Below are 27,845 nucleotides of genomic sequence, written 5' to 3' on the forward strand. Positions count from 1 at the left end.
TGGGAGACAGTATTAATGATAAAAAATGACTTATAATAGAAATGCGGTAGACTATAACCATCAAAATAAGTTTGTAGAGAAATGGGCTTTATTTATACAATTCTGGAATGATAAAGTGATAGATGAAATAGCCCCATTTAAGTTAATATAGGAAACTGTTATACTATATTATTATGCTTAAAATATGAAGCTGTAAGAAGTAAAATATGAAGCTGTAAGAAGTTAACTTTAATGATTATATTATTTATCCCTCTTTTTATTTTTCTCCTTTTCTTCTGATGTAATGCTTTTATGTAATCGAATTGGAACATTATGTATTTCTACTTTGTCTTGAATAATAAAAATAAAAATAATAGTCATAGCCACCCCTCCTTCTGATATCTTCTAAGCTTATTGAATAATCTGGCCAGGTTTGAATACTGCTTTCTGATTCTCTATCGCTGTCAGCATTTGACTGTCCTTTCTCATGATCGGAGATACTGCTTGAATCACTGAATTCAGTGTCTACACATTAATCTACCTGCTGCAAGTCTTCTCGGTGGCTGACTCGCCCCCTTTCACTCTGATTGGCTCCAGTCAGCAGGAAAAGCCAAGAAAGGAAGTTAGACTCTTCTCAGTGGCTAACACACTCTCCTTTCGTGCTCATTGGCTCATAGGATGCTGAAAACCTAGGGACCTTGCTGGGACCTGGCTCCCAAACAGGTAAGGGGTCAAAGACCCCTCCAGGACCTTGGATGACTACATCCCTTTTCATAATACTGCCATGCACATTCAGGTGTTACATGCAAATCCCTCCCCTGAGCTTCTGAGCTTGCACTAAGTGTTGTCCAGCAGCTTTTGAGTTTATAGTAGTGCACAATCCCATATATGTCTGCTCTGAAGTAAGTCCTCCTGAGTTCACTGGGGCTTACTTCCAGTAAGTGGGTATAAGAGTGCAGTATCAGTATCCTTAAGAACCAGAAACTTGACTTTTAAGAAACAGTGGCTGAGTTTCTTAGAAAGCTGAACTCTATATCCAGTACGAATTTCTGTTGTTGCAGAGTGCACACAGCTCCGGACAATGACGTTTGTGTGAGTGGAGCACAGCATAAAGCAGGCGTGGGGAACCCTTTCTGGCTGCGAAGGACCGTGTTTCTTTGCAGGCAATCTGTCGGGGGCTGCATGGTGGCAATGGGTGGCCACAGCCAGTGCTGAGCAGGACCATCCTGTTTATTTCAATTTCTCACATGCCCTTTTCTGTCTCAGGCACGCTCAATTTCCTCTCTCTCTCCCCATACTTCTTCCCCGCCCAGCTGTCAGAGACAGGTAGATCACTCTTGCTGGAGGCCTGAACTGATTGCATGCAGAGAGCTTCCCTGCTCGTGCCAGCCTCCATCTCCTCCTCCTGTTGCCCATCCATTTTGGCTTTTTATCCCTTTGTTCCTCCCACCTGTCTTCTGGGCTTCCCTCCATGTGCTTGAAACATTGCAGATCCCTGGTATAAAGAGAGCCAGGTGCACCACCTCATCTTTCTTACTAAGGAGCTCAAGGTGGCAGACATGGTCCTCCCCCTCACAACAGTCCTGTGAGGTAGATTTAGGCTATAGACTGCAAGTGGCCCAAGGTCGCCCAGTGACTTTCATGGCCGGGTGAGGATTTGAACCTGGGCTTCCCCAAACCTAGCTTGACATACCACACTGGCTCTTTTGCAACTCTTTAATTTTTAATTTATATAGTGGATGGTGCCGTTCCAGGAAACTTTTTGCTATGTTTGGTAAAAGTAATGCAACGAGGCCTTTTAGTGATGTGAGAGCTGTTGCCGAGACCTCCATTATGATATCTTGGCTGCAGGGCAGATAATGAATTGCACTTGCCATTTGAATCGTATCTCAAGTAATGGCAGTAAATACATAACAGAGAAATGCTGTCACGGCAGCGGAAGAAGAGAGAGGGATTTTGTGGATTCCTTCATCTTCTGTGAAATGCTATTAAATTGGACAGCAAGGTTTGTTTGGTGCAGTTAATCAACGAAATCTTCATCTGGATTAAAAAGTCTCCACCACCTACATTGACAACAATAGGTCTGGCAACAAGGAGTTTGAGCTGGGGGCTTAGAGATGTACTGACTTTGTGATGACAATATACAGTAGGGCCCCGCTTACCGGCGCTTCGCATTCCGGCGTTCTGCTAATGCAGCGGTGGGAAATTCCCCTTTTTAAAGCCGATTTTGCGGCATTTTGTGACATTTTTGTGGCATTTTCGCGCGATGGCCCCTTTATAGTCTATGGGTTCCGCTTTATGGCGGGGGCCTGGCCCCTAACCCGCCGTATAAGCGGGGCCCTACTGTATGGTTTCTTTTCACTCTGAAGTTAAATGGAAGACTCGAAGAGAGGGTTTTTTCTCTTTTAATGTGAAACTGCAGCTCTTCTTGGTTAGATTATCTGTTGTACTGTAGACAATCCTTAGGTTATTTTTCTTTAACTTTGTATTTCATTGCTGTGGTGCTTCCAGCATTTGAAACATATATCTAATCAGCACAGGTAGATATTTGAGAATACACTGATGTGATATGCCGCCCTGCGCTCCTGCTGGGAGGAAGGGTGGGATATAAATCAAATAATTAATAAATAAATATTACACACAGTATCTGCATTTCAGTGTTGTGAAGTCACATAAGATTGTGTTGGAATTGCTTTTTAGTATGTTTTTAAACCTTTTTTTAAAAAAGATAATTTTAAAGATGTTTTGTTTTAATGTAAATATTTTAAAGTCTGTTTTTATGTTGTTTTAAAGTGTTTTTAGTGCTTTTTGTTTGCTGCCCTGGGCTCCTGCTGGGAGGAAGGGCGGGATGTAAATAAATAAATGAATAAATAATAATACACCCCCTCAAAAGGCATGTTAAAGGCATGCAAGAGAGACCTTTTGTAGGCCTAATCTATCATGGCAGCAGAATGAGGTGGTAGGGTCATGAGGTAGAGTCACTTTAGACTGCAGATGAGGGGGAATCAACGGTTTTGAATGATCCCTTCTGTTTCAAAACAAAACAACTTCCTGTACTTATGCACTCAGTACTAGGCATATATGATGTGAGGTACAGGGCAGCCAGGCCTGGCTTGGCCAAAATCAAAGGCCTCGTAGGTCAAAGGGGGAGACCTGCAGGGCCTAATTAGACTCGCAGGCTGGAGAGTCCACAGCCCTGAATTAACGTATGTGCATATGTGAAACAGCCCTCAGCAGTGGTGGCTGGTGTCCATTGGGACTGGTAGGGCAGAAGGCAAGGACGCCAATGGTAGGTGGAGCTAGAGCCAATGATAGACAGAGTGAGAGCCAATGGCAAGTGGATCTGACTAATTCTAGGTTTGCACAAAAGATGTGAAGGCCTGGGGGAAAAACAGAAAAAATTCAGGGGGAAAATACGTGGGTTTTTCCCCTGAAGGCTTTTTTGTTTTCCAAAAAATTGGGAAGCAAACAGCCCATATTTTCTGGTCTTTTCCCCTGGGCCTTCCCATCTCAAGTTTGCCTCCGTCCTCCTCTTCTCTGATGAGTTGTACAAGGGCAGCACTGAGACTGAGGAGGAGGGAGCTGACAGAGCACCATGTCTTGGCAGATGATAAGTAAGAAGGCAGGTGGGGGGGCTGCTGGAGGGTAGGCTGAGGTTGGTGCGACCGTGCCCCACTTGCCCTACTCGGTCAGCCATGGCCTTTCCCAAAACTGAAGCCTCACCTGGCAAGACACCATCTGTGTCCTAGACTTCCAGCTGCTTGTGGAAGCTCCTCTCAGAATTTAGATTTTAAGATTTGCTTTCACTTTGTCTGTGTAAGCTTTGTTGTTGTTATGTGCCTCCAAGTCTCCTACGACTTATGGCGACCCTATGAATCAGTGGCCTCCAAGAGCATCTGTCATGAACCACCCTGTTCAGATCCTGTAAGTTCAGGTCTGTGGCTTCCGTTATGGAATCAATCCATCTCTTGTTTGGCCTTCCTCTTTTTCTACTCCCTTCTGTTTTTCCCAGCATTATTATCTTTTCTAGTGAATCATGTCTTCTCATTATGTGTCCAAAGTATGATAACCTCAATTTCATCATTTTAGCTTCTAGTGACAGTTCTGGTTTAATGTGTTCTAACACCAATTATTTGTCTTTTTTGCAGTCCATGGTATCTGCAAAGCTCTCCTCCAACACCACATTTCAAATGAGTTGATTTTTCTCTTATCCATTTTTTTCACTGTCCAACTTTCACATCCATACATAGAGATCGGGAATACGATGGTCTGAATGATCCTGACTTCAGTCTTCAGTGATACATCCTTGCATTTGAAGAGCTTTTCTACTTCTCTCCTAGCTTCCCTCCCCAGTCCTACCCTTCTTCTCATTTCTTAACTATTGTCTCCATTTTGGTTAATGACTGTGCTGAGGTATTGATAATCCTTGACAAGTTCAATGTCCTCATTGTCAACTTTAAAGTTACATACATTTTCTGTTGTCATTACTTTAGTCTTTTTGACGTTGAGCTGTAGTTTTGTGCTTTCCTCTTTAACTTTCATCAGCATTCGTTTTAAATCATTACTGGTTTCTGCTAATAGTATGGTATTGTCTGCATATCTTAAATTATTGATATTTCTCCCTCCAATTTTTACACCTCCATCTTGGTCCAGTCCTGCTTTCTGTATGATATATTCTACGTATAACAGTAAAGGTGTCCCCGCACTTATAGTGCGAGTCGTTTCTGACTCTTAGGGTGACATCTTGTGACGTTTACTAGGCAGACCGTATATATGGGGTGGGATTGCCAGTTCCTTCAGCGGCCTTTCTTTACCCCCCAGCGTATGCCAGGTACTCATTTTACCGACCACAGATGGATGGAAGTCTGAGTGGACCTCGACCCCTTTTACCAGAGATTCGACTTCCTCCTTCCATTGGAATCAAACTCAGGCCGTGAGCAGAGCTTCGGCTGCGTTACCACCGTTTACCACTCTGCGCCACGGAGGGCCATTCTGCGTATAGATTAAATAAATAGGGTGATAAAATACATTCCTGTCTCACACCCTTTCTGATGGGGAACCAATCGGTTTCTCCATATTCTGTCCTTACAGTAGCCTCTTGTCCAAGAGTATAGGCTGCACATCAGAACAAACAGATGCTGTGGCACCCCCATTTCTCTTAAAGCATTCCATAGTTTTTCATGATCTACACAGTCAAAGGCTTGGCTGTAATCTATAAAGCACAGGATGATTTTCTTCTGAAATTGCTTGCTCCATTCCATTATCCAACGTATGTTTGCAATATGATCTCTGGTGCCTCTTCCCTTTTTAAATCCAGCTTGGACATCTGGCATTTCTTGCTCCATATATGGTAAGAGCCTTTGTTGTAGAATCTTGAGCATTACTTTACTTGCATGGGATATTAAGGCAATAGTTTGAGAATTATTGCATTCCCTGGGATCCCCATTCTTTGGAATTGGGTTGTATATTGAACGCTTCCAGTCTATGGGCCATTGTTTAGTTTTCCATATTTCTTGACAAATTTTTGTCAAACTTTGGACAGATTCATTCTCAGTAGCTTGTAGCAACTCTATTGGTATGCCATTTGTTCCTGGTGATTTGTTTCTTCCAAGTATTTTAAGAGCAGCTTTCACCTCGCATTCAAAATTTCTGGTTCTTCATGAATGAATATGTCATCCTGGCATCTCTTTTATAGAGTTCTTCAGTGTATTGCTTCCATCTTCCTTTTATTTCATCTCGATCAGTCAGTGTGTTTCCCTGTTGATTATTCAACATCCCTACTCTTGGTTTAAATTTCCCTTTCATTTCTCTAATCTTTTGGAATAGGGCTCTTGTTCTACCCTTTTTGTTATCCTCTTCTATTTTTATACAATAACTGTTGTAATAGTTCTCTTTGTCCCTACATACTAGTTGCTATATTGTTGCGTTTAGGGTTCTGACCATATTTCTATCTCCTTTTGCTTTTGCTTTCCTTCTGTCTTTAACCGTTTTAAGAGTTTCCTCAGTCATCCATTGAGTCATTTTAACTAGAGGTATTGTCTTTTTGCATTCTTCCCTGATCATGTCTCTGACTTCACTCCATAGTTCTTCTGTGTCAACTGAGTTTAAAGCCTCAAACCTGTTCCTTATTTGATCTTTATATTCTTCTGGGATGTTATTTAAATTGTATTTTGGCATTATGATTGCTTTGTTGTTCTTCTTTAGCTTTATTCTGATTTTCGATATGATCAGTTCATGATCTGTACTGCTGTCTGCTCCTGGTCTTGTTCTCGCAGAAAGTATGGAACTTCTCCATCTTCTGCTACCAGTTATATAATCAATATGATTCCTATATTGACGATTTGGTGATGTCCACGTGTACAGTCATCGTTTTGGTTGCTCAAAAAATGTGTTTGCCAGAAACAAATTATTGGTTTCACAGAATTCAATAAGTCTTTCTCCTGCTTCGTTTCTGTCTCCTAGGCCCCATTTCCCCACAATTCCTAATTCTTCTCTGTTCCCTACTTTTGCATTCCAGTCCCCCATGATTACCAGCACATCTTGTTTTGGTGTGTGATCAATTTCTTCCTGTACTTCTGCATAAAATCTCTCCAATTCCTCTTCTTCTGCATTTGCCGTCGGAGCATAGACTTGGATGATGGTTATGTTGATAGGTTTCCCATTTAATCTCACTGATATCACTCGCTAGGACCTTGCGTTGTAGCTCCTAATTGCTCTTGCTACATCACTTCTCACTATTAAAGCAACCCCGTTTCTTCTTAATTTCTCATTTCCTGTATAAAATATTTTGTAGTTGCCTGATAGGAAATGGCCCATTCCCGTCCATTTTAGTTCGCTCACACCAAGTATTGTAATGTTGATGCGTTACATTTCTTGCTTGACAATTTCTAACTTTCCCTGGTTCATGGTTCTCACATTCCATGTTCCTATGGTGTGCGTCATACAACTCCGGACTCTCCTTTCGCATCTGTGCACATCAGCCTCTGGGCTTCCTTTTGGCTTTGACCCAGTGGCGTCTTTAGTCACAGCGCTACTCGTACTTGTCCGTTGTTCTTCCCCAGTAGCTCGTTGAGTGACTTCTGACCTGGGGGTCTCATCTTCCAGCACTATCTCGTGTTGCATTTTGGATACTCTGTTCATAGGGTTTTCATGGTAAGAGATATTCAGAGGTGGTTCACCATTGCCTTCCTCTGAGTTTGGATGCGTCTTAGTCTGGTGTCTCAGCTTTGACCATTCCGCCTTGGGTGCCCCTGCTAGACCAAGAGGCTAGACTCCTGACGGCATTGCTCTCAGCTTCTTCAACACTCTCAAATTCCCTCACCACATTAAGGTGTACATCCTAGAGAGGGCTATGTAAGCTATTTTTTTTTATTTTTTTAAAAAATTATACCCTGCCAAACTTCTAAAGAAGCTCAGTGGCAACTACACACATTGGGCTCACTTTGAGCTAGGATTGGTTTCCAATAATTAACGTGCAAAGCAGAAATAATAAAGAAGTGCCTCTGAGCATGGAATGAATGTCTTTCCTTTGGTATTGCAGGGGTCAGGAACCTGTGGCCTTCTAGGTTGTTGCTAGGCTACAGTTTCTATAATCCCTGACCGTTGGTCCATCAACGCCATTTTTAATGTCATACCAGGCCACTGATGAAGACCTGTAAGTTGAAATGAGTTTGACATGCATTGAAATGTACTGCATAGGATTTGGCCTACTAAAGATTTATTATTGGAATGTTTGTATGTACCAGCCTTTGCGACCCTGATGGTTTTGGACTGCACCTCCAGTTGTTTTAGAGTGCAGTTCCCCCCAGCTCTAGTCAGCACAGGGAGGAGTCGTCCAAAATATCTGGAGGGCATTAGGCTGGCAAAGGCTGTTATATACGAAGATGATTGAAAAAATGAGAATGGACTGCCTTCAAGTCGATCCCGACTTATGGCGACCCTATGAATAGGTTTTTCATGGTAAGCGGTATTCAGAGGGGGTTTGCCATTGCCTTCCTCTGAGGCTGAGAGGCAGTGACTGGCCCACGGTCACCCAGTGATCTTCATGGCTGTGTGGGGATTCAAACCCGGGTCTCCGAGGTCATAGTCCAGCATTCTAACCACTGCGCCACACTGGCTCTCTTGAAGATAATTATTTGATTGTAAATAAGAATTTTGTATTGTATTATGCACCTTTTTGCCCTTAACTCTGAATTTGGTTGATAGGTTTTTAAATGCTTATTAGCTGCTCTTTTGTATAATACGCAGCATAAGAATTAATCTAGCCCTTCCCGCTAGAACAGGGGTCAAGAACGTCCGGTCTGTGGGCTAGTCTTGGTCTGCCAGAGGGCCCAAGGTAGCCCATAGGGCCATTTCACCCAGATGACGCCTTCTGTCCATGAGCTGATGTCACTGGGTGATGTCAACTGACGGTCGGGAGAGCGAGGTTCAGTCCTGCTGGGGCCTACTTTGCCACCGCGTTCCTTGCAAGGAGTGTGTTGGCTAAGCAGCCCTTTGTAGCAAGCAGGATTGAACCCTCTGCTGATCAGCTAGTGAGCAGAGGGTTCAGTCCTTCTGGGTGCTGCGTCGAAACCAGAGGTTTAAATATCAGCATGGGGTTGTATGCAAAAGGGCTTTCAAACAGTCCCATGCTGCACTTTGAAGTCTCAGCAGTCGGAGCGTCAAAGCACAGTGTCACCTAATGTCACTGTGACGTTAGGTGATTGGCAGTTGGACCTCCAAGGATGGGAAGATAAGGATCTGGCCCACTGGTCAGAAAAGGTTCCTCACCCCTGCACTAGAAGTTCAAGTCCCTGCTTTGCCCTGCAATCCCTACCTTTCTCCCATTTTCTTGCTACTGCAGACTAACTTTTTTTCTAAGTTTGCTTCCTGGTTTTTGCCTCCGAAGCCTTGCAATATGTCTCCTCTCAGTTGAAGGCAGCCAGGGCGAGGCTTCAAAAATGCCAGCCGGAGAGAGCAGCCTCCCCCGACAGCCAAGGCCAAGAAATCCTGGGCACCTGCCCGGTGATAGCCTTTCAGTGAATGGCAGGGGGGAAGTGCTGACGGAGGTGCTTTATAATTAGAAATGCTTGGCTGTATCCAAACGACCCTCTTGGGGGATGTCAACAAAGAGAATAATGCCTCTCCACCTCCGTCGGTTGGCTGGGGCTAAGGCAGTTGCTTGCGGAAATCTGATGAAACCAGGACTCCGTTAAATGGGGGCTTTGGAAACTGGCACGGCTGTGATCATGCTCAAGCTGGAAGTATGGTAGTCGCAGCAGCCTGGGAATCTCGGTATGACATTTTTGAGGAAGTTGTAGTTTTCAAGCCGCGGTTCTGGGGAAACCTGGGAAATTTTTATCAGGGGTCCCTCAGTGGATAGAAGAACAATGATGACAGATAGACTTCTGTCAAAGACAGCTTGCCTGCCCACCATTATTGATTTCTCACTCACCCCTTACAGCAGGGGTGGGGAATCTTTTTGGCTCCATGGGCCAGATTCTTATCAGGATCTGCCTCGTGGGCCAAATTTGACAGGTGAGCAGTCTGGCCCACCTGTCAATCACATGTTGACATTGTGATGTCACTTGATTGAGAGGTGGGTCAGACTGCTCACTTATCAAAGTCCTTTGTGCTTTGCTTGGAAGAGGCTTTTCAAATCTCTCCCTCCTCTCCCTTTGAAGTCCCTGATCTTTGGGGAATTAAAAGAAAAGCACTGGGAGACTTGGAAAAGGCTTTAAGACAGCCCCCATGCACCCATTTGTGCAAACAGAAGCGCAGGAGCTGTCTTAAAGCCCTTGTAAAAGCATCTTTGAAAAGTCTGTGCACTCAGACTGCTTCAAAGGGCACTTTTGCACAGGGCTTTAATCCCCACTCAGCTGATGCTCTTAAAAGACTTAAAGAATTTATTATGGCTTTCGTGAACGAGAGCCATTTGATTTTAAACTTGTAAATAAAAAGAATAGGAACATTGTGGATCCAGACCTCTCAGTTCTAGTCCCTATCTAGTGGGACATGTTTAAACCCAATTATTGTATGGAGCAATATGTTATATGATCTAAATGACTTTATGAGGGCTTTTGGAACGATGTCCCTGTGGTTTGGTCACATGCTAAACTTGTCCAGGCTTTTCCAGTATCTCTTTTTCAAAATTATAATTCAAACTTGACAAAAATCTGACTTGCAGCATACAAAATTATAATATATTGTATAGAGAGACCTTTATAGGTTTGAAATATATATAACAGACCAGGAGTGGGGAGCCTTTTTCGGGCCAAAGGATGCATTCCCTTCTGGGTAACCTCATGACAGCGGGGTGCAGGGCCAGAGGAAAAGTGGGTGGATACACACTCTCACACCTTTCTTTATTCTGCATCCAGGCTTGCAAAAGGCATTATCAGAGCTCAAGGACACCTTCAAGCCAGGCAAAAGCACTCGAGAAGAGTGTGAAGCCGGGGAGGGGTGTGGCCTGGAGACAGTCCCAAGGGCCGGCTAGAAAGGCCTGTAGCGCTGCAAGTGGCCCCCGGCCCTGAGGTTTTCCATTCCTGATATAGACAATCATGGAACGATTTACTGTAATTTCAAAATCCAGGTTTAAATTGGAAATTGGCCCAGTTCAGACGTAACAATCCTGGCCATGGCTTGTTAACATGAGGATGAGCATTAGGCTTGTGCAAAATAAAACTTGTGGGGTTTATTAAAACCATAGTTTCCTGGTACAGATGAAGCAGAAAACTATGGTTTAACCTCTGCTTACTAACCAGCATTCTTATTTTATATATATCCAGAAGTGTATAGGTTCCTGAAAAAAAGAAACAGACTTACTGGTTCTTTAGCCAACCTCTTCCTCCTACAAACCTAGGACAGGAGCAGGGTTGGAGGCCAGGCCTGGCAACCAAGAGGTCTTCTGTATCTTTAAAAGGTGTGCAGGGGGAAGGGAGAATTCCACCTTGTGGTTTTTCCCATTACAGGGTTGCAAGAACACCTGCACTTGGCTGACTTTCTCTTCTCCTAAAGATACAGGATCAGTCTCAGGCGATGAACCTGGCAACCCTAGACAGGAGTGTCAGGTGCAGAGTAAAGGATGCATAACTGGTCTCTGCTGCTAGCTTGCTTGGCCGCTGGGATGCCTTGTGTGTTGTCTGGAAAACTGTCAATTGATCACTAGCCCTTGTGCCCTCAGGGAGGGGAGAGCAGCTGCAACTGAGATCTTTTGCAGGGAAAGACAGAAAAGTTAGCAGGTATAACTTCCACTTAAAAAGACGCCCATATGAAAGAAACAAGATTAGCTCAGCAATTCTATCTGCTTCTGGGCGTGCATGAATTATATATGCTTTGCTTTTATGAGTTCCGCTGGTGAAACTCCAACAATCAGTATGCCTTTGATATTGTTATCTGTGTGTCCTTTAGATAAAATGAAAAATGGAAATGGACTGCCTTCAAGCCAATCCCAACTTATGGCGAACCTATGAATAGAATCAGAATCAGAATTCTGATTCTATGAATACGGTTTTAATGGGAAATGGTGTTCAGAGGTGGTTTTACCATTACCTTCCTCTGAGGCTGAGAGGCAGTGACTGGCTCAAGGACACCCAATGAGCTTCATGGCTGTGTGGGGATTTGAACCCTGGTCTCCCAGGTCGTAGTCCAACACCTTAACCACTACACCACAGTGGCTAAATTTTATTTATTTAATTTAATTTATATACCGCCCTAAGCCCAAGGGCTCTCTGGGCGGTGTACATAAAATAAAGCAATCAGGAATATATAAATACAATAAAACAATATATGGCTTATGCGATTGTGTTGGTCACTATTTTACATGACTTTCAAACAGAATTAATCAAAGGATATAGGCCTATCAGTGTTGTTAGCTCTGGTTCCAAAGTAGAACCTCCATATTTAGAAGTGGGATATCCTATGTACTAATAGTGAACTTATTTTTACAGTGTGGGTCTCTTCTGCTGCTACTACTACTACTACTACTACTACTACTACTGATTAAATTTATAACCCGCCCTTCCTCTCAGAAGGATCCCAGGGCAGCCAACAAAAGCATCTTTAAAACATCTCAAAAATAAAATGTCTTTAAAAGCATCTTTAAAACGTCTTCTTAAAAAATCTAAAAGCAATTCCAACACAGATGCAGACTGGGATAAGGTCTCTACTTAAAAGGCTTGTTGAAAAAGGAAGGTCTTCAATAGGCACTGAAAAGATAACAGAGATGGCACCTGTCTAATATTTAAGGGGAGGGAATTCCAAAGGGTCGATGCCACTACACTAAAGGTCTATTTCCTATGTTGTGCAGAACGAACCTCCTGATAAGATGGTATCTGCAGGAGACTCTCACCTGCAGAGCACAGTGATTGACTGGGTATATAAGGGGTAAGAACGATATTTCAGGTATCCTGGTCCCAAGCTGCATAGGCCTTGTACACCAAAATCAGAACCTTGAACTTAGCCCGGTAGCTAATGGGCAGCGGGTGAAATTCTTTTAGCAGTGGGGTGACATGTTGGTGATACCCTGCCCCAGTGAGCAGTTGCACTGCTGCATTTTGCACCAGCTGCAGCTTCCCGGCCAATCTCAAGGGCTGTCCCACATAGAGCGCAATCCAGTAGTGAGTATTGAATGCAGTTTTTCAGAAAAGAGCGTGGCTGGAACGCTGAGCAGGAGCAGTCTGCAGGGCAGCCAGCAGGAGGCACTGATGTACTGGGCCCCACAGCCAGCAGGGGCCTCAGACTCTCAGCTTTCATTAAAAAAAAGCAAGTCTCTAGCCCTCCTAGAAAAAAAGTTACGAAACAAAATGTACAGGTACCCTTCTAAATGATTTTTGTTAGATGAGCCAGCTTGGCTGCTCCACCTTCCAGTGTTTCTAGCCAATGAATGAAGTCAGAGCTGTGACTGACAAGGGAGTTGTTTGGCAAGTAGATCATAGGAAACTCTGGGTCCTTAAAGGGCTTCTGTTCCCCCCTTCCTCCCATTTAGTGCACCTTTTTTTGCTTCTGACTCATTTTGTAGTCTTTGGAATCTCTGTATTTTGCCCTTCCTTTTTTCCTAACAACCAGGATGTATTTTTTCTGTGGTGGGTTTGTCTGAGATCAGGGACTCCCTAAAAGTTATTTTGTGTTTAAATTTGCTTGCTTACTCCCAGGTAAGTAAGTGCAGGATTACAAGTTTAGGGTTGGTGTTGGGGCAAAGTAGGGTTCTTGTCCCTTTAACAGTTGTATAGCAGGCAGAAATTCAACAGATTAAACATTTTCTGCTATGGATATACAATTACGGGAAAAGCTTCTCCTGTTCGACATTTTATCATGCGGTGGCCACTGATTTATTTTGTGCCCTCCACTCTGCCTGCAAAAGAGGATTCAAATTTGCATATGGCAGAAAACAGATGCAAATTTTGTGCAAACCTGTGTTCTCTTTTGTGAGTGGGTCACAGGGAACCCACTCCTCATAAAGTGTACTGGGCCCAGAAACTCCTGTGGGCACTCTTGGCAGCCTGCACTACAACATTTTGTTGCAGATCCCAGTTGTGGTTCTGAACATTGCAGGCTGGGTGGGGGGGTGTCACAAGGAGAAGTCATTGGTTTCCATGTCCTGCTTCCCAGAGCCTCCTGTGTACCTGCTTTTTAGAAGGAGACTCTTGGACCGGATGGGTTGTGGGTTGATCCACCAGGGCTGTTCTGCTCTGCTTGCAAGTCAGCTTTAAATCTTTACACTAGATCGGCTGCCAAACAGGCTCTTGTCCACAGTTCAGCCTTAATGATTTTTCTTCTTTTTTGAGCCTAACGTTTAGGAGTGTGATCTGAATTAATGTACTCACTTATAGTCTCCAATTTGGTTTTCTTGGCTTCATGTTGATTACAGGACAGGTGGTGGGAATGTTAAAGCTGACAGAGAGGAGTCTAAATTTAGCAATGTTGGGAGATGTGGTTAATCGTCACAGCTGAAAATTAAATAATACTCACCATTTAAATCATGCCTTTAGAGTCTTCAAAGTGGTTTTGCGCACATTATTTGAATCCAAATTGCAAAGATACTTCAAAAGCCTAAATTATCACTGGTGTTTTGTGTTTTGGACTGATGACATTCGTTTCTGGACTTTTAATTTCTAAGGCTTCTTTTGAAGAACTGAACTTAATGCAGCCATTAAATATATATTTCAAACTCTCCACATTGGTGTATAGTTTTGAGGCTTGACCTGGATGTAGATATTTGAACACACTGTACTTTTGTCTTGAGTATGAAAGAATTGTCCTCGTCTTGTCATGAAAAGTTGGCTGCTTAATTGGGTCCTGTCTTTAAGGTTCATAGATGAAGAATTGTAAAATAATCTCTTCTTTCTCCTTTATGGCACTGTGAAAAACCAAATCTTGCATCACTCATCAGCCTCCCTCAATATGTTAGTTTGTCTGGCTGGCTAGCTTCCTACAAAGCCTGTGAGATGATGTGACGGAAAGCCTTTGACACAAGATGCTTTGCTAAAAGCAAGGCTTTTGCAGGTAGCGCTGGAATTTCAGCAACGTGTGAAAGGGAAGGCAAGCCTCTCACCGCTGCTGCCCACCCCCTCAGCACGGAAACAGTGCAGGGTAAGTTAGAAAGGACCCGTTCAAGCAGGGTCAGTGAACTGCTGGGGTGAGTCTGCTTCCCCCCAACGGTCGGGAAATTACAGCTGATACAGAATGCGGCGGCACGTCTGATTAAGAACAGCCGTCGCCGTGATCATATCACTCCGGTGTTAGTAGATCTACACTGGCTACCAGTTGCTTACCGAGCCCAATTCAAGGTGTTGGTGTTGACCTTTAATGCCCTATACGGTTTCGGCCCAGTTTATCTGAAGGAGCGCCTCCAGCATCATCAGTTATGCCGCCTGACGAGATCAGCCACACAAGACCTTCTCTCAGTCCCGCCAGTTAAAACTGCTAGACTGGTGCTGACCAGAGAGAGAGCATTTTCAATTGTGGCTCCCACCCTCTGGAATTCCCTGCCTTCTGACCTTCGCCATGCCCCCTCCCTGATGGGGTTCCGCCAGGCTGGCTTACAGGATCTCTGGAGTGGATTAATTTTTATGCTGTTATTAACTGGAAGGGTTTTTTTTAGATTATTCATTGATTGTGGTTTTATATTGTATTTTATTGTGTAATGTACATCGCCTAGAGTGGCCGTTAATTTGGCCATAATAAAATATTATTATTATTATTATTATTATTAATTAGTTGCAGTGGCAGAACACACACTTTCCTTGCAGAAGGGCCCAAGTCCAATCTCCAGTGAAAAAAGATCAGGTAACCGGATCACTGTTGGCTTCAATGCCTTTAAAAGGGAGACTAGAGAGCCAGTGTGGCGTAGTGGTTAAGGTGCTGGACTACGACCTGGGAGACCAGGGTTCGAATCCCCACACAACCATGAAGCTCACTGGGTGGCCTTGGGCCAGTCACTGCCTCTCAGCCTCAGAGGAAGGCAATGGCAAACCCCCTCTGAATACCGCTTACCATGAAAACCCTATTCATAGGGTCGCCATAAGTCGGGATTGACTTGAAGGTAGCCCATTTCCATTTTCAGTCAAATTCAAAGGAGAGAAGTGTTATCAGTGGCCACTACTCATGTGGGCTATAGGCAATCTTCAGGTTCAAACTCAAGACAAGACAAGGCTTGATTAGATGGATTTGGGGGGGCACCGTGGCACCCTCACCCAACTTTTTGCACCTGTCAAGGCCCCTTGCCTTTCACAATTGGTTGTTTTTGTTTTTGTTGTTGTTGTTGTTGGGAGCATTGTCTGGTGGGGATTTTTGTTGTTGTTTTTGCAAGTTTGTTCGGGGGAGAGATTCTGAGCATCACCAGTGAAATGAATATTTCTGTGGTACCCATGACAGTTTGTAACACTTCCAAATGTGCCTCTGGGCCCCGAAAAGGCTGGGGATCCCTGAGAAGGGAAAATAGTTTGACCTGGTATAAGGCAGCTTCCAGTCCACGGCCACAGATTTTTGAAATTTACCATTTTATGTTCTCGTTCCATGGCATAGTTTGCCTGTGTTTCTGGGACTGTATATATGATTTGCTGGCACGGTTTATCTTTTGTCAGGACTTGGTTTTCCACGGACGATTAAATGATGTTGTGTCAAAGCAAGTGTTACCCCACACTTCCGGGCACATTTCCCCCATCACCTTCCTTATGGCCAAAACTCCGATCTTTTGGGGAAGCAGGTTTGTTGCAGAAGACCTCCCAATCAACAATAATTGCGCTGCCTGAATTTGCCGGCATGTGATTAAATCCCATGTGAAAATACTGACAGTCTAGAAGTGCCCCATGTCACAAATTCTGTATTTTATTGATAAAGACAGAAGCACATTTTAAACTGCAGCTGCTGAAAACTCCCCAGAAACTTTTTAGACAGCTCTCCTTCCCCCCCACCCATCTGCTTGTGCTTCCAGCTGTCAGATTTCATTTTATCCTGGTGTGATATCACTCTGGGGGAATGTCTAAGGTGGCCGGCAGCCAGAGGGCATGAATACCAAGGGAGGGAGAAAGTTGGTGTTGGGAAAACCCCACCTGGACAGGGCAGAAAGCTGGGGGATACCAGATCTGGCAGATAGAACTTTCCCCAGACCATGACTACAAACCCCTTCCTGTGGGGAATCCTAACAGCAGTTTTTCTGAGCGCAGAGAATCACTTAATGATGATGACACTTGTTTGACATGCCTCCTGTGCAGGAAAATCGGAAATCAAGTTTGAATATTGTAGAATATTCACAGCGTGTGTGAGGGACATGAGCACAGGAAGTGTGTGGATTTTGGGGTACTGTGATTTTGGATTTGGTATGCTTGTTGTTGTTATGTGCCTTCAAGTCAATCATGACTTATGGCGACCCTATGAATCAGTGATCTCCAAGAGCATCTGTCATGAACCACCCTGTTCAGATCTTGTAAGTTCAGGTCTGTGGCTTCCTTTATGGAATCAATCCATCTCTTGTTTGGCCTTCTTCTACTCCCTTCTGTTTTTCCCAGCATTATTATCTTTTCTAGTGAATCAGGTCTTCTCATTATGTGTCCAAAGTATGATAATCTCAGTTTCATCATTTTAGCTTCTAGTGACAGTTCTGGTTTAATTTGTTCTAACGCCCAATTATTTGTCTTCTTCGCAGTCCATGGTATCTGCAAAGCTCTCCTCCAACACCACATTTCAAATGAGTTGATTTTTCTCTTACCCGCTTTTTTCACTGTCCAACTTTCACATCCATACATAGAGATCAGGAATGCCATCATCTGAATGATCCTGACTTTAGTGTGCAGTGATACATCTTTGCATTTGAGGACCTTTTCTATGGTCCTCAAATATTGGTATGCTAGAGGTGTATAAAATTATGTATGGCGTGGAGAAAGTTGGTAGAGGAAACTTTTTCCTCCCTCCCTCGTGATACTAGAAGCTGGAGGCATCCAGCGAAGCTGAATCTCAGAAGCTTCAGGGCAGGCAAAAGAAAGCGCTTCTTCACACAGTGTATAGTTAAACCATGGAATCTGCTTGCACAAGAGGCAGTGATGGCCACCAACCTGGACGGTTTTAAAAGAGGATCAGACAAATTCATAGAGTATGTCAGTGGCTACTAGTTATGATGATGGCCGTGTACTCCTAACAGTGTCAGAGACAGTATTCCTCTGAATTCCAGTTATTTGGAATTTACAAGTGTGGAGAGTTCTGTTCTGCTCAGGTCCTGCTTGTGGGCTTCCCGTGGGCATCTGGTTGCTCACTGTGAGAAGAGGATGCTGGACTAGATAGGCTTTTGGTGCAATCCATCAGGGCTCTCCTTATGTTCTTACGGCCACCATGTGAATAAATACATAGTTTGCATAAGTGGTACACGTTGGGCTCTTGACACGGTTGCCCCTGAGTGCCCTCTTCAGCATTGTGGAGCCTGGTTTGCACTTGGTACACCAGTGAGTTAAGGGCAATGAAACAGGCTGGACGACGGCTAGAGCGCAAGTGGCGAAAGACGTGCTGTGAGGCTGATCGGGCATGAGTAAAACATCATAACCGTGCCTACTGTGTGGCAGTGAGGGCGGCAAAGAAGGCCCACTTCTCTGTCTCCATCGCATTCTCAAGTAGCCGTCCAGTGGAGCTTTTCCATATTGTCAGGGGTCTGTTGACATCAGCTCCAGTAAATGGAGTTTTAGACCATTGGATGCCCACTGTAAATTGTTTGCAAGGCACTTTGAGGGTAAAGTTACTCGCCTCCGTAGCAGTCTTGATGCCCCATCCACATCTATTGTAGTTCCCAGTGAGGTGTCCAGTGCAACGTGTGCTGCAATTTCTTGGGAACAGTTTCAGTTGATGCGGCCTGATGACGTGGACAAGGTGCTTGCGATGATGCAGCCAGCAACAAGTCATCTCAACCCTTGCCCTTCTTGGCTTATTAAAGCTTGCCGAGGGGGTTTGACCGAGTGGATCCAGAGTGTGGTCAATGCATCGTTGTGGGAGGGAGTGGTTCCGGGCGCCTTGAAGGAGGCGGTGATCTGACCACTCCTGAAAAAGCCCACCCTGGACCCATTGGTTTGCGACAACTACTGCCCGGTCGCAAATACCCCCTTCTTAGGGAAGGTGATTGAGAGGGTTGTGGTGTAGCAATTGCAAGTACTCTTGGATGAAACAGATTATCGTGACCCATTCCAGTCTGGGTTCAGGCCTGGTTATGGGACTGAATTCACCCTGATGGATGACCTTTATCTGGAGAAGGACAGGGGAATGCGACCCTTTTATTCTTAGTTGATCTCTCAGCAGCTTTTGATACCATTAACTGTGATATCCTTCTCGGCCAGCTTGATGAGATGGGTATTGGAGGCACTGTTTTACAGTGGTTCCAATCCTACCTCCAGAGTTATTTTCAGAGAATAGCATCGGGTGATTGTCTTTCGGCCCCCTGGCAGTTGTGCTATGGGGTGCTGCAGGGTACCATCTTGTCCCCCATGCTGTTGAACATCTATATGAGGCCCTTGGGAGCGGTCATCAGGAGCTTTGAGGCAAGGTGTTACCAGTACACTGACGATAATCAGCTCTATTTCTCTGTAACATCTGAATTAGGAGAGGCCGTGCAAGCCCTGGACTGGTGCCTGAACTTGGTGATGGGCTGGATGGGGGCCAATAAACTGTGTCTGAATCTTAGCAAGACGGAAACACTGTGGTTTGGTGGTTCCCGAGTTCAGATAATTGGTCAGGTGCCTGCTTTGGATGGGGTCATACTCCCTCTGAAAGAGCAGGTCTGTAGGCTGGGGTGCTCCTGGATCCATCTTTGTCACTAGAGGCCCAGGTGGCCTCAGTGGCTAGGAGTGCCTTTTACCAGCTGTGGCTGGTAAGACAGCTGTGGCCATTTCTGGACTGGGATAGCCTGACCACTATTGCCCATGCACTGGTAACCTCCAGGCAGGATTACTGTAATGCGCTCTGTGTGGGGTAGAGTTACCAGGTCTCCATTTTTTGGCCGGAGTCTCTGGATTTTGGGGCCCCTCCGGCTAGCACCCCTTAATCTCCAGACTCTCAGCTTCAGTTGAAAAAAAAAAAAGGTTCTAGGTGTCTGGTTCCCGAGATATACACCAAAGCGTCAGGCGCCCCCCCCCCGCGACTGTTTGATCTATTTAACTGATACGACGCTGAAGTTGGTTCCTAGTTCCCAGTTCCTTATTTGCTTGAAAGTTCAAAACACTAAAAAAGAAGCGTTGACAACTACAGCAACTTCAAACCAAACTTAACATGTCTCTGAACTCCAAAATATATGTTGGGGTACCCTGTATGATATATCAATGTGATCGGGGGACTCTCCTCATCAAGAATAATAATACATTTATCCAATCAAAATCATCAGGCTTCTGATATTATCATAAATACAAAATGATGTCATAAAATCATAAAAAATAAGTAACTGGGGGTGCCCACCCCAAACTCTGCTCTGGGCCAGGACAAATCATATACCCCAGGAAAGGGGAGGGTGTCTTCTACGAGATGTTACTGCGTCCCGCCTGGCCCAGAGCTTCTGCTGGGCGCAGGGCATGGAGGGGGACATCTATGCAAAATCAAAATGGACAAAAACACGTAGAAAAAAATAAGTAACTGGGGGTGCCCACCCCAAAATCTGCTCTGGGCCAGGACAAATCATACACCCCATGAAAGGGGAGGGTGTCCTCTACGAGATGCCACTGCATCCCGCCCGGCCCAGAGCTTCTGCTGGGCGCAGGATACAGAGGAGGGCATCTATGCAAAATCAAAATGGACAAAAACACGTAGAAAAAAATAAGTAACTGGGGGTGCCCACCCCAAAATCTGCTCTGGGCCAGGACAAATCATACACCCCATGAAAGGGGAGGGTGTCCTCTACGAGATGCCACTGCGTTCCGCCTGGCCCAGAGCTTCTGCTGGGTGCAGGGCACGGAGGGCATCTATACAAAATCAAAGCAGAAAAAGACATATAGGAAAAATAAGTAATTGGGGGTGCCCACCCCAAAATCTGCTCTGGGCCAGGACAAATCATACACCCCATGAAAGGGGAGGGTGTCCTCTATGAGATGCCACTGCGTTCTGCCTGGCCCAGAGCTTCTGCTGGGCGCAGGGCACGGAGGGCATCTATACAAAATCAAAGCAGAAAAAGACATATAGGAAAAATAAGTAATTGGGGGTGCCCACCCCAAAATCTGCTCTGGGCCAGGACAAATCATACACCCCATGAAAGGGGAGGGTGTCCTCTATGAGATGCCACTGCGTTCTGCCTGGCCCAGAGCTTCTGCTGGGCGCAGGGGAAGGATGAGGGCATCTATGCAGACAGAAAGGATAGAGCATCTTCTTACTCTTACTCATTTCTCGGACCTCTTTCTGAAGTGAAGGGTCAAATCTGTAAAGAAGTTTGGAGCAGCCATACTAAAAGATAAGGGCAGGGCATTCCAGGCAGGGCGTTGCCAACCCTGCTTGGAGATGGATGTCTTTGCAGAGGATCCCTAGTCAAGCTTTACCAACAGCACAATCCAAACTATATCTATTCAGAAGTAAGTCCTGTTGAGTTCTATGGGGGCTTAGTCCCTTAGTACGTGTGTTTAGAATTGCAGCCTTCAGGGGCATCCATCTTTACTCCCGAATGCTCCCATCTAACATCTCCACACTAGGCTCCTTTCTTCCTACAGTGACCTTCTGGTGACTGGCCTGGCCTGAAGGCACTTAAACCCTTCTTGCCGAAAGCAAGTAGGCTAGATTAAATGTTTGCTACCCAGGCTCCATCTTTTAGCTAAGATGTCTAGCTTAATTTCCAGTCAGATTTTTTTTTTAATTGTATGCTCCAAGCAACTGTGATTGATGCTTAATGTATCATGCTTAATGACATCACTCAGGCCCGCCCCTAAAATCTCAGGTTTTGGGATGTTTGTGACCTGGCAACCCTAGTGTGGGGCTACCCTTGAGGTCGGTCTGGAAGCTGCAGCTTGTACAAAATGCGCGGCGAGACTGCTCACTGGGGCAGGGTATCACCAACATGTCAGCCCGCTGCTGAAAGAATTGCACTGGCTGCTTATTAGCTACCGGGCTAAGTTCAAGGTTCTAGTTTTGGTGTACAAAGCCCTACACAGCTTGGGACCAGGATACGTGAAAGACCGTCTTATCCCTTATATACCCAGTTGATCACTGTGCTCTGCAGGTGAGGGCCTCCTATAGGTACCATCTTATCAGGAGGCCCATTCTGCACAACATAGGAAAAGGACCTTTAGTGTGGTGGCACCAACCCTTTGGAATTCCCTGCCGTTAAATATTAGACAGGCACCATCTCCGTTATCTTTTCGGCGCCTACTGAAGACTTTCCTCTTTCACCAAGCCTTTTAAGTAGAGACCTTATCCTAGTCTGCGTGTGTGTTGGAATTAATTTTTAACAAGATGTTTTTCAAGCTGTGAAAAATGTTTTTAAAGAAGTTTTGTTTTAATATATTTTAAAGTCTGTTTTTATGATGTTTTCAAGTGTTTTCAGTGCTTTTTATTTGATGCCCAGGGCTCCTACAGGGAGGAAGGGCGAGATATAAATCAAATAATAAATAAATAAAATATACATCTGAGTCTTTTGTGAGATAGAATGTAGATGATATAGCTCAGTTTCCCTCCTCTCTGTTTTTAAATTTATTTTTATCAACCCTGGACATGTGCAAATTAGATTCAAGGCATTGTGTCATGAAGGGAGGGAATTTGGAGTCCTGGCATTAGAATTCCACAGTTTGACTCTTATGGTGTTCCTTAAATCCAAGCAAGTTTCTAGCTCTTACGGTGGCGAAGGCTTGAAAACATATGGTCCGTGGCTGGGGAAATGTCCGCAAGGTTGAGGGAGACTGAATTGAACTGCTGCTGGGAGAGGGTAAGAAAACATCAGTGTTCTGCATAGATCCTTATCCCTCCCCTTGCAGCTTTGCAGAGGAAAAACAAATTATGCAAAACAAACTGGGCTGCTTTGCATAACTGATTTGAGATTGCTGTGTTTGTGTGACCTTGGTGCACACTGTGGATGTTTCCCTCTATTGGTTTTTGCTTTGCTTAGAATGGCCGTTTTCAGACTTTCTGCATCCCACAGGAGATCCTTCCTACACAGCCAAGGAACTCCTGAGTGTGTTGCACACAGGACCCTGGAACATGTTTGAAGATGTGTACTCTCTCTCTCTCTTTCTCTCTGCAATCAAGCTACCATTACTGGCTTCCCCCCCCCCGACTTAAAATAGGTTAAAATGTCCCTGCTTTTTAGCTTCTGCCTGACCTGTGGGAATTTAGCAGGTGAAACTTTTCCTGTTACATCTATTCCAAGAAAAGCTTTAACTTTCTAAATTGCCCATCACAGAGATCTTAAGGTCACAGATGCCTTACAGATGGCAACTGTGTGGTGTTATTTATTGGTACTGTTGAAGCTTTTTATTATTATCTGAATTGTTTTTATTATATCGCTTTATTCTTGCTGTGGAAGCCTCTTTGAGGTCACCTGGTGATGAAAAGTGGCAGACAGATATACTAAATAAATAAATAACAGCAATAAATAACTCCTGGTTGGAGCTCCTGCACTGACAAACGAGCCAACTAGATTGGGTTCTTGAGCCTGATGCCCATGGTTGACTTATTCCAATACACTTAAGAAGAGCCCTGGGAAGTCCATCTAACCCAGTAACCTGTTCCCATCAGTCAGATGCTTTTGGGACACGAAGGAGGATGTGAAGACAATCTCTCACCAACGTACTGCCTCTGTAGCTGGAGGATGCATTATAGCTTTTATGAGTAATAGCCATTGAATTTGCCTAATCTCCCTTTTTAGAGCACTTCCATTCCATCCTCACTATGCCGTCCAGTGGAGCGTTTCCTGGTATTATAGGACCTTTTACTGTCTGGCCCGTCGGAGGGGGTAGAACTGACAGTGGCCTGCTCTGACTTGCATATAAATCATTTTGAGGATAAAATTGCTTGCATCCGCTAGGATTGAGTCTACTATAGGTGACTCTCAAGATGTATCTAGAGCACTGTCTAGTCCTGTTCTGTTGGATGAATTTAAGTTGGTACAGCTTGGGGTGCTTTGATTGGTACAGCTGCCCAGGTGTGCTGAGGACTCTTGCTCTTCATGGTTGATAAACTAGCAAGCGGGGCTGTCTGGGCCAGGGAGGTAATTAAGACCTCCTTATTAGAGGGACTGTCCCCTGCATGCCTAAAGCTGGTTGTGGTACGGCCACTCCTTAAGAGAATTTGACTGTCATCCGTTTGCAAATGTCCCATTCTTGGGCAAGGTTCTTGATCAGGTGATTGCTAACAAGCTCCAGGATCTCTTGGATGAGACTGATTTTCCAGATCCATTTCAATCCAGATTTGGATCTGCTTTAGCACAGAAACTGCTTTGGTCACCCTGCATGATGACCTCTGTCGGGAGAGAGCCAGGTGGAGAGTGACCCTGTTGATTCTCCTTGATCTCGCAGTGACTTTTGATACTGTTGACTGTGGTATCTTCCTGGAGCTGCGTTCTGACCTGGGGCGGGGTGACGCTGGCACTGCGTTGCGATGGCTCCAGTTCTATTTGGATGTCCGTCTCCAGAGAGTGGAGCTTGGGCTTTTAATTGATTTTATCTGTTTGCGTGTTTGTATTTTATTTGTTAAGCTGCTTTGAGCCATTTCTTTTTTACATAAAGTGATTAACAAATGCAATAAATCATGATCATCTAAGCCAGTGGGGTGAAGTTAATTGTGCATTTTGCAAAAAAGTCCTTTCTCTTGTCTGTCCTGAATCTATTCCTTGATCAGCTCTGTTGATTTCTAATATTATGTGGGTAGCAGGGGAAAATGTCTTTCTCCAGCCTGTTACCTGGGTTCTCCTTCATATTTCACGGGTGTAAGGGTCCACACTGTGTTCTGTAGGACCACGTTTTGCTGGAGAGATTTGCAAGAGAGAAGCAATATCCAGAATTCAAAAGTCAATTCCAAAGCCATATTCCAGCCTCTTAAGTAGAGAGACATAGCTGGGATAGGAGTGAGGAGGCTGGAAAGCTGGAGGGTGGCAGCTTTAGCTTGGGGGTGTGTGTGGAGAGATAGAAGCAGAGTAAGGAGCACCTAGCTCCTGTGTTCTGACAAACCTTTGATTCAGGATTGTTCCACCCAGGAGTTAGTAAGATAACATGTTTATTAAATGAGGCATATGATGTGGTCTTGCCCAGTGGTATGTTCTTCTTGGTCTGCAGGTGTTATCCGCATTAATTTTGTATTCGCGAAATCATTGACATTTGCAGATGTTCATGTACTTTTAAATTATATTCCTGTAGTATGGGGTTTAAGGGCAGGACAATAAAAGTGAATTTTGTAATCCCTTATGATAGCTAAGAGCTGTATACTTCGAGCCTGGAAGGATAAAACACTCACCGTCTGTTACGCAATGGTCTGAGGACCGCATTGCCCTGGCTGCATTTGAATTCATTTCATATAGCTGTCAATTTTGTAGGTACACCTATTTGGACATCTAGAGGATTTATATTAACTTATATATATGTGTGTGCCTACAGCCATACTAACCTGAACATGCCCGATCTCGGAAGCTAAGCAGGGTCAGGCCTGGTTAGTACTTGGATGGGAGTCCGCCTGGGAATACCGGGTGCCGTAGGCTTAGAGGAAGGCAATGGTAAGCCACCTCTGAGTACCTCTTACCATGAAAACCCTATGAATACATTCAAAAGATTCATAGGGTCGCCATATCGACTTGAAGGAATATAACAAAAATATATGTGTGTGTTTAATTTAGGATGCATGTACTGATGGTTATTGTGTCCATAATGTAAACTGATGGTGGTTTGTTGTTACTATTAGTATTATTCACATATTATTTCTTTTTTATTTTATTTTTCTATCCTTAACATTTTTATTTATTTATTTATTCTCTCTTTTTTCTTTCCCTTTCTTTGCTAAACTTGCAAGTAAAACATTTGCAAATAAAATAAATAAATAATCAATATGGATATTTACAAAAGTCCCTGGTAGGGCTGTTAATATCTGCCTGCAGCAGGATTTGTCCTGGTCCAAGGCTGGAAAGGGAAACGGGAGGAATCTGTAGGCTAGGCTGTTCTCTAAGGTGAGGGGGGAACCCTGTGCCTCTCCAGGTATTGCTGGACTCCAGCTTCCATGAACCCCAGCAAGCACGGCCAACTGCCAGGGATGATAGAAACTTTAGTCCCGCAACAGATGAACTACAAGGTGTTCAGAGTTATACCCCAAAATGAACTTAATTCATGTTCATTCACACACACCCCCGCCACCAATTATGAGAACTACTTTCAGGTGCAGTTCAGAGATTTTTGAACTAATTCATTGAACTCTGTTTAACTGAACTAGTTCATTCCAAGCACTGTCCAAATGTTTAAAAGCAAATTCAGGGCTTGTTAGGCACCAGAATGGCAGAATATATATACTGGGCCCTGCCTGATTTATGTGCCTTTTGGTTGGCTGCGCTCAAATGCAGTGTTTCTTTTGCTTCTAGTTGTAGCTGCCATCGCCAAAGATGTCCAGCAATGGGCTGGAAGTGGAAGACAAGCCGCCTGCGCCTCCGATGAGGAACACCAGCACCATGATAGGTGCCGGCAGCAAAGATGTGGGAACCTTAAACCACGGCTCGAAACCTTTGCCTCCCAATCCGGAAGAGAAGAAGAAGAGGGACCGCTTCTATCGCTCCATCTTGCCAGGAGACAAAAGTACAGTGGTTTATTTTGCTTTGTTTCTTTATTTACTTATTTTATTTGGGAATCGCTTCCCATAAAACATCCCCGAGCCGTTTAACAATCAAAACAGTTTCAAGCTCAGTACAGACACAGACTGGGTTAATAATCCCCACTTAATTTGAAGGGTTGTTGGAAAAGGAAGGTCTTCAGTAGCTGCTGAAAAGACAACAGAGATGGTGCCTGTCTGATATGTAATGGGAGGGAGTTCCAGAGGGTAGGTGCTGCCACACTGAAGTGCAGAGGAGCTTCCCATGATGTGAACCTTCTACGCGTAGTCTGAAGTGGTGTAGCCCACACAAAGGTTTACCTCCTCTTGCTGTTTCTGTGAGAACTAGGCCTTAAGTCAGGGATGGGGAACCATTTTCATCCTGAGGGCTGCATTCGCTGCTGGGCAGCCTACTAGGGGCCACGTGCCAATGATGGATGGGGCCAAAGGAAAGAGTCGCTGTACAGTACTTTTGTACAGTAGGCTGATGTCTACACAGGCTCCTGCACCCCTCTCTAACTAGGCAAGCCAGAAGCGTTCTCAGAGTTTGGGGACACATCCTAGCCAGGCAGAAACTTGATCCCCCAGCACCACCCCACAGCATCTTAGTCCCATTATCTTGAGTCAATAATAAAAGTGAAGCTGTCCCTGCATGTTCCACCCCCACCCCACCCCAATGAATAGCACAAATGTTTTTCCTGTTGTTCCCATTTCTCGTTTGGTTTTTACTTACTCGAGTTGTTTGGATTGACTGAACCATTTCTCAAGGAACCTCTGGTACATTTTGCAATCTTTTTCTGGCAGGGCTCTTTGTGTAAGGCCAATGCTCAACAGGTGAAGCTTCTCCATCACTGTACCTCTATGCTTGGAAATGCCTAACCTGTTGAATGTCTGCTAGCCATGTTGCAATTGAGAAAAGCATAACTTGTCTCCCTGCCCAGGACATGACTTCTGCAAGTCACTTTGGGAAAGCACTTCATTGCTGTTCTTTTAGTTTGTGGAAAAGAAACCCTTTGCATATTTTTAGCTGGAAGTTGAGATTGTTTACTTGTTTTTTAATTAAGGCTGGAATCTTTAAGCTACATCACTGAGTGCATATCTTTTTAAAAGCGACAGAACTTGCTGCTTGGGTGATTTTTTAATCTTTATTAAATTTCAAATTAAGTAAAACATAAGAGTAATGTGTAGAAGACCCTCCCCCCCAAGTAAACATGTTCTGAATCCATCATATTTACTCAGACATAGGCAGCCACTTTCAAGGACCAGGCTGGAAAGTGAGATCCAAATATAAATAAAATGCTTCCTGCTGCATTTTTATAAGATTTGTATCCCACTGTGCATATTAAGAATTTTGGCCTTACTCTGCTTTGGGAAATAGTTTTGGTTTGGAAGAGTTTCATATGCGAGACAGAGACCCTTAGAATCTATTCTATTTTATTTTATTTCTATAAATATTTATATACCACCCTCATAAAACATCAGGTTGGTGTACAGCAACATAAAAGCGCCATTAAAAGCTATACAAAACGATCATTAAAATGGCTACTCAAGGAAATTTTGAACGATTTCACAGGCCTGTCAGCATAAAAGAATCTTTAAGAGATGGCTGAAAGTCAAAAGTGAGGATGCTTGCCAAATCTCTGCTGGAAGATGGTTCTAAAGCATGG

General features: G+C 44.3%; 1 protein-coding gene and 1 pseudogene across 2 annotated transcripts in view; both read left to right on the forward strand.

The window, feature by feature from the left end:
• The window catches only part of PAK1 (p21 (RAC1) activated kinase 1), a 126,366-nt gene that overhangs the window by 38,965 nt on the left and 59,556 nt on the right, over positions 1-27,845 (forward strand). The window contains exons 1-2 of one of the 2 annotated variants that reach the window (XM_061629014.1): positions 9,145-9,252; positions 25,955-26,165. In XM_061629014.1, the coding sequence (XP_061484998.1) occupies positions 25,976-26,165 (190 nt within the window). In that variant the 5' untranslated portion in view covers positions 9,145-9,252; positions 25,955-25,975. Of the gene's footprint in view, positions 1-9,144; positions 9,253-25,954; positions 26,166-27,845 lie in introns of those variants that run through there. The other variant, XM_061629013.1, reaches the window with a different exon arrangement.
• On the forward strand, positions 24,979-25,087 carry LOC133386305 (5S ribosomal RNA; annotated as a pseudogene).

Source organism: Rhineura floridana, chromosome 5 (assembly GCF_030035675.1).
Source record: "Rhineura floridana isolate rRhiFlo1 chromosome 5, rRhiFlo1.hap2, whole genome shotgun sequence".
NCBI lineage: Eukaryota > Metazoa > Chordata > Lepidosauria > Squamata > Rhineuridae > Rhineura > Rhineura floridana.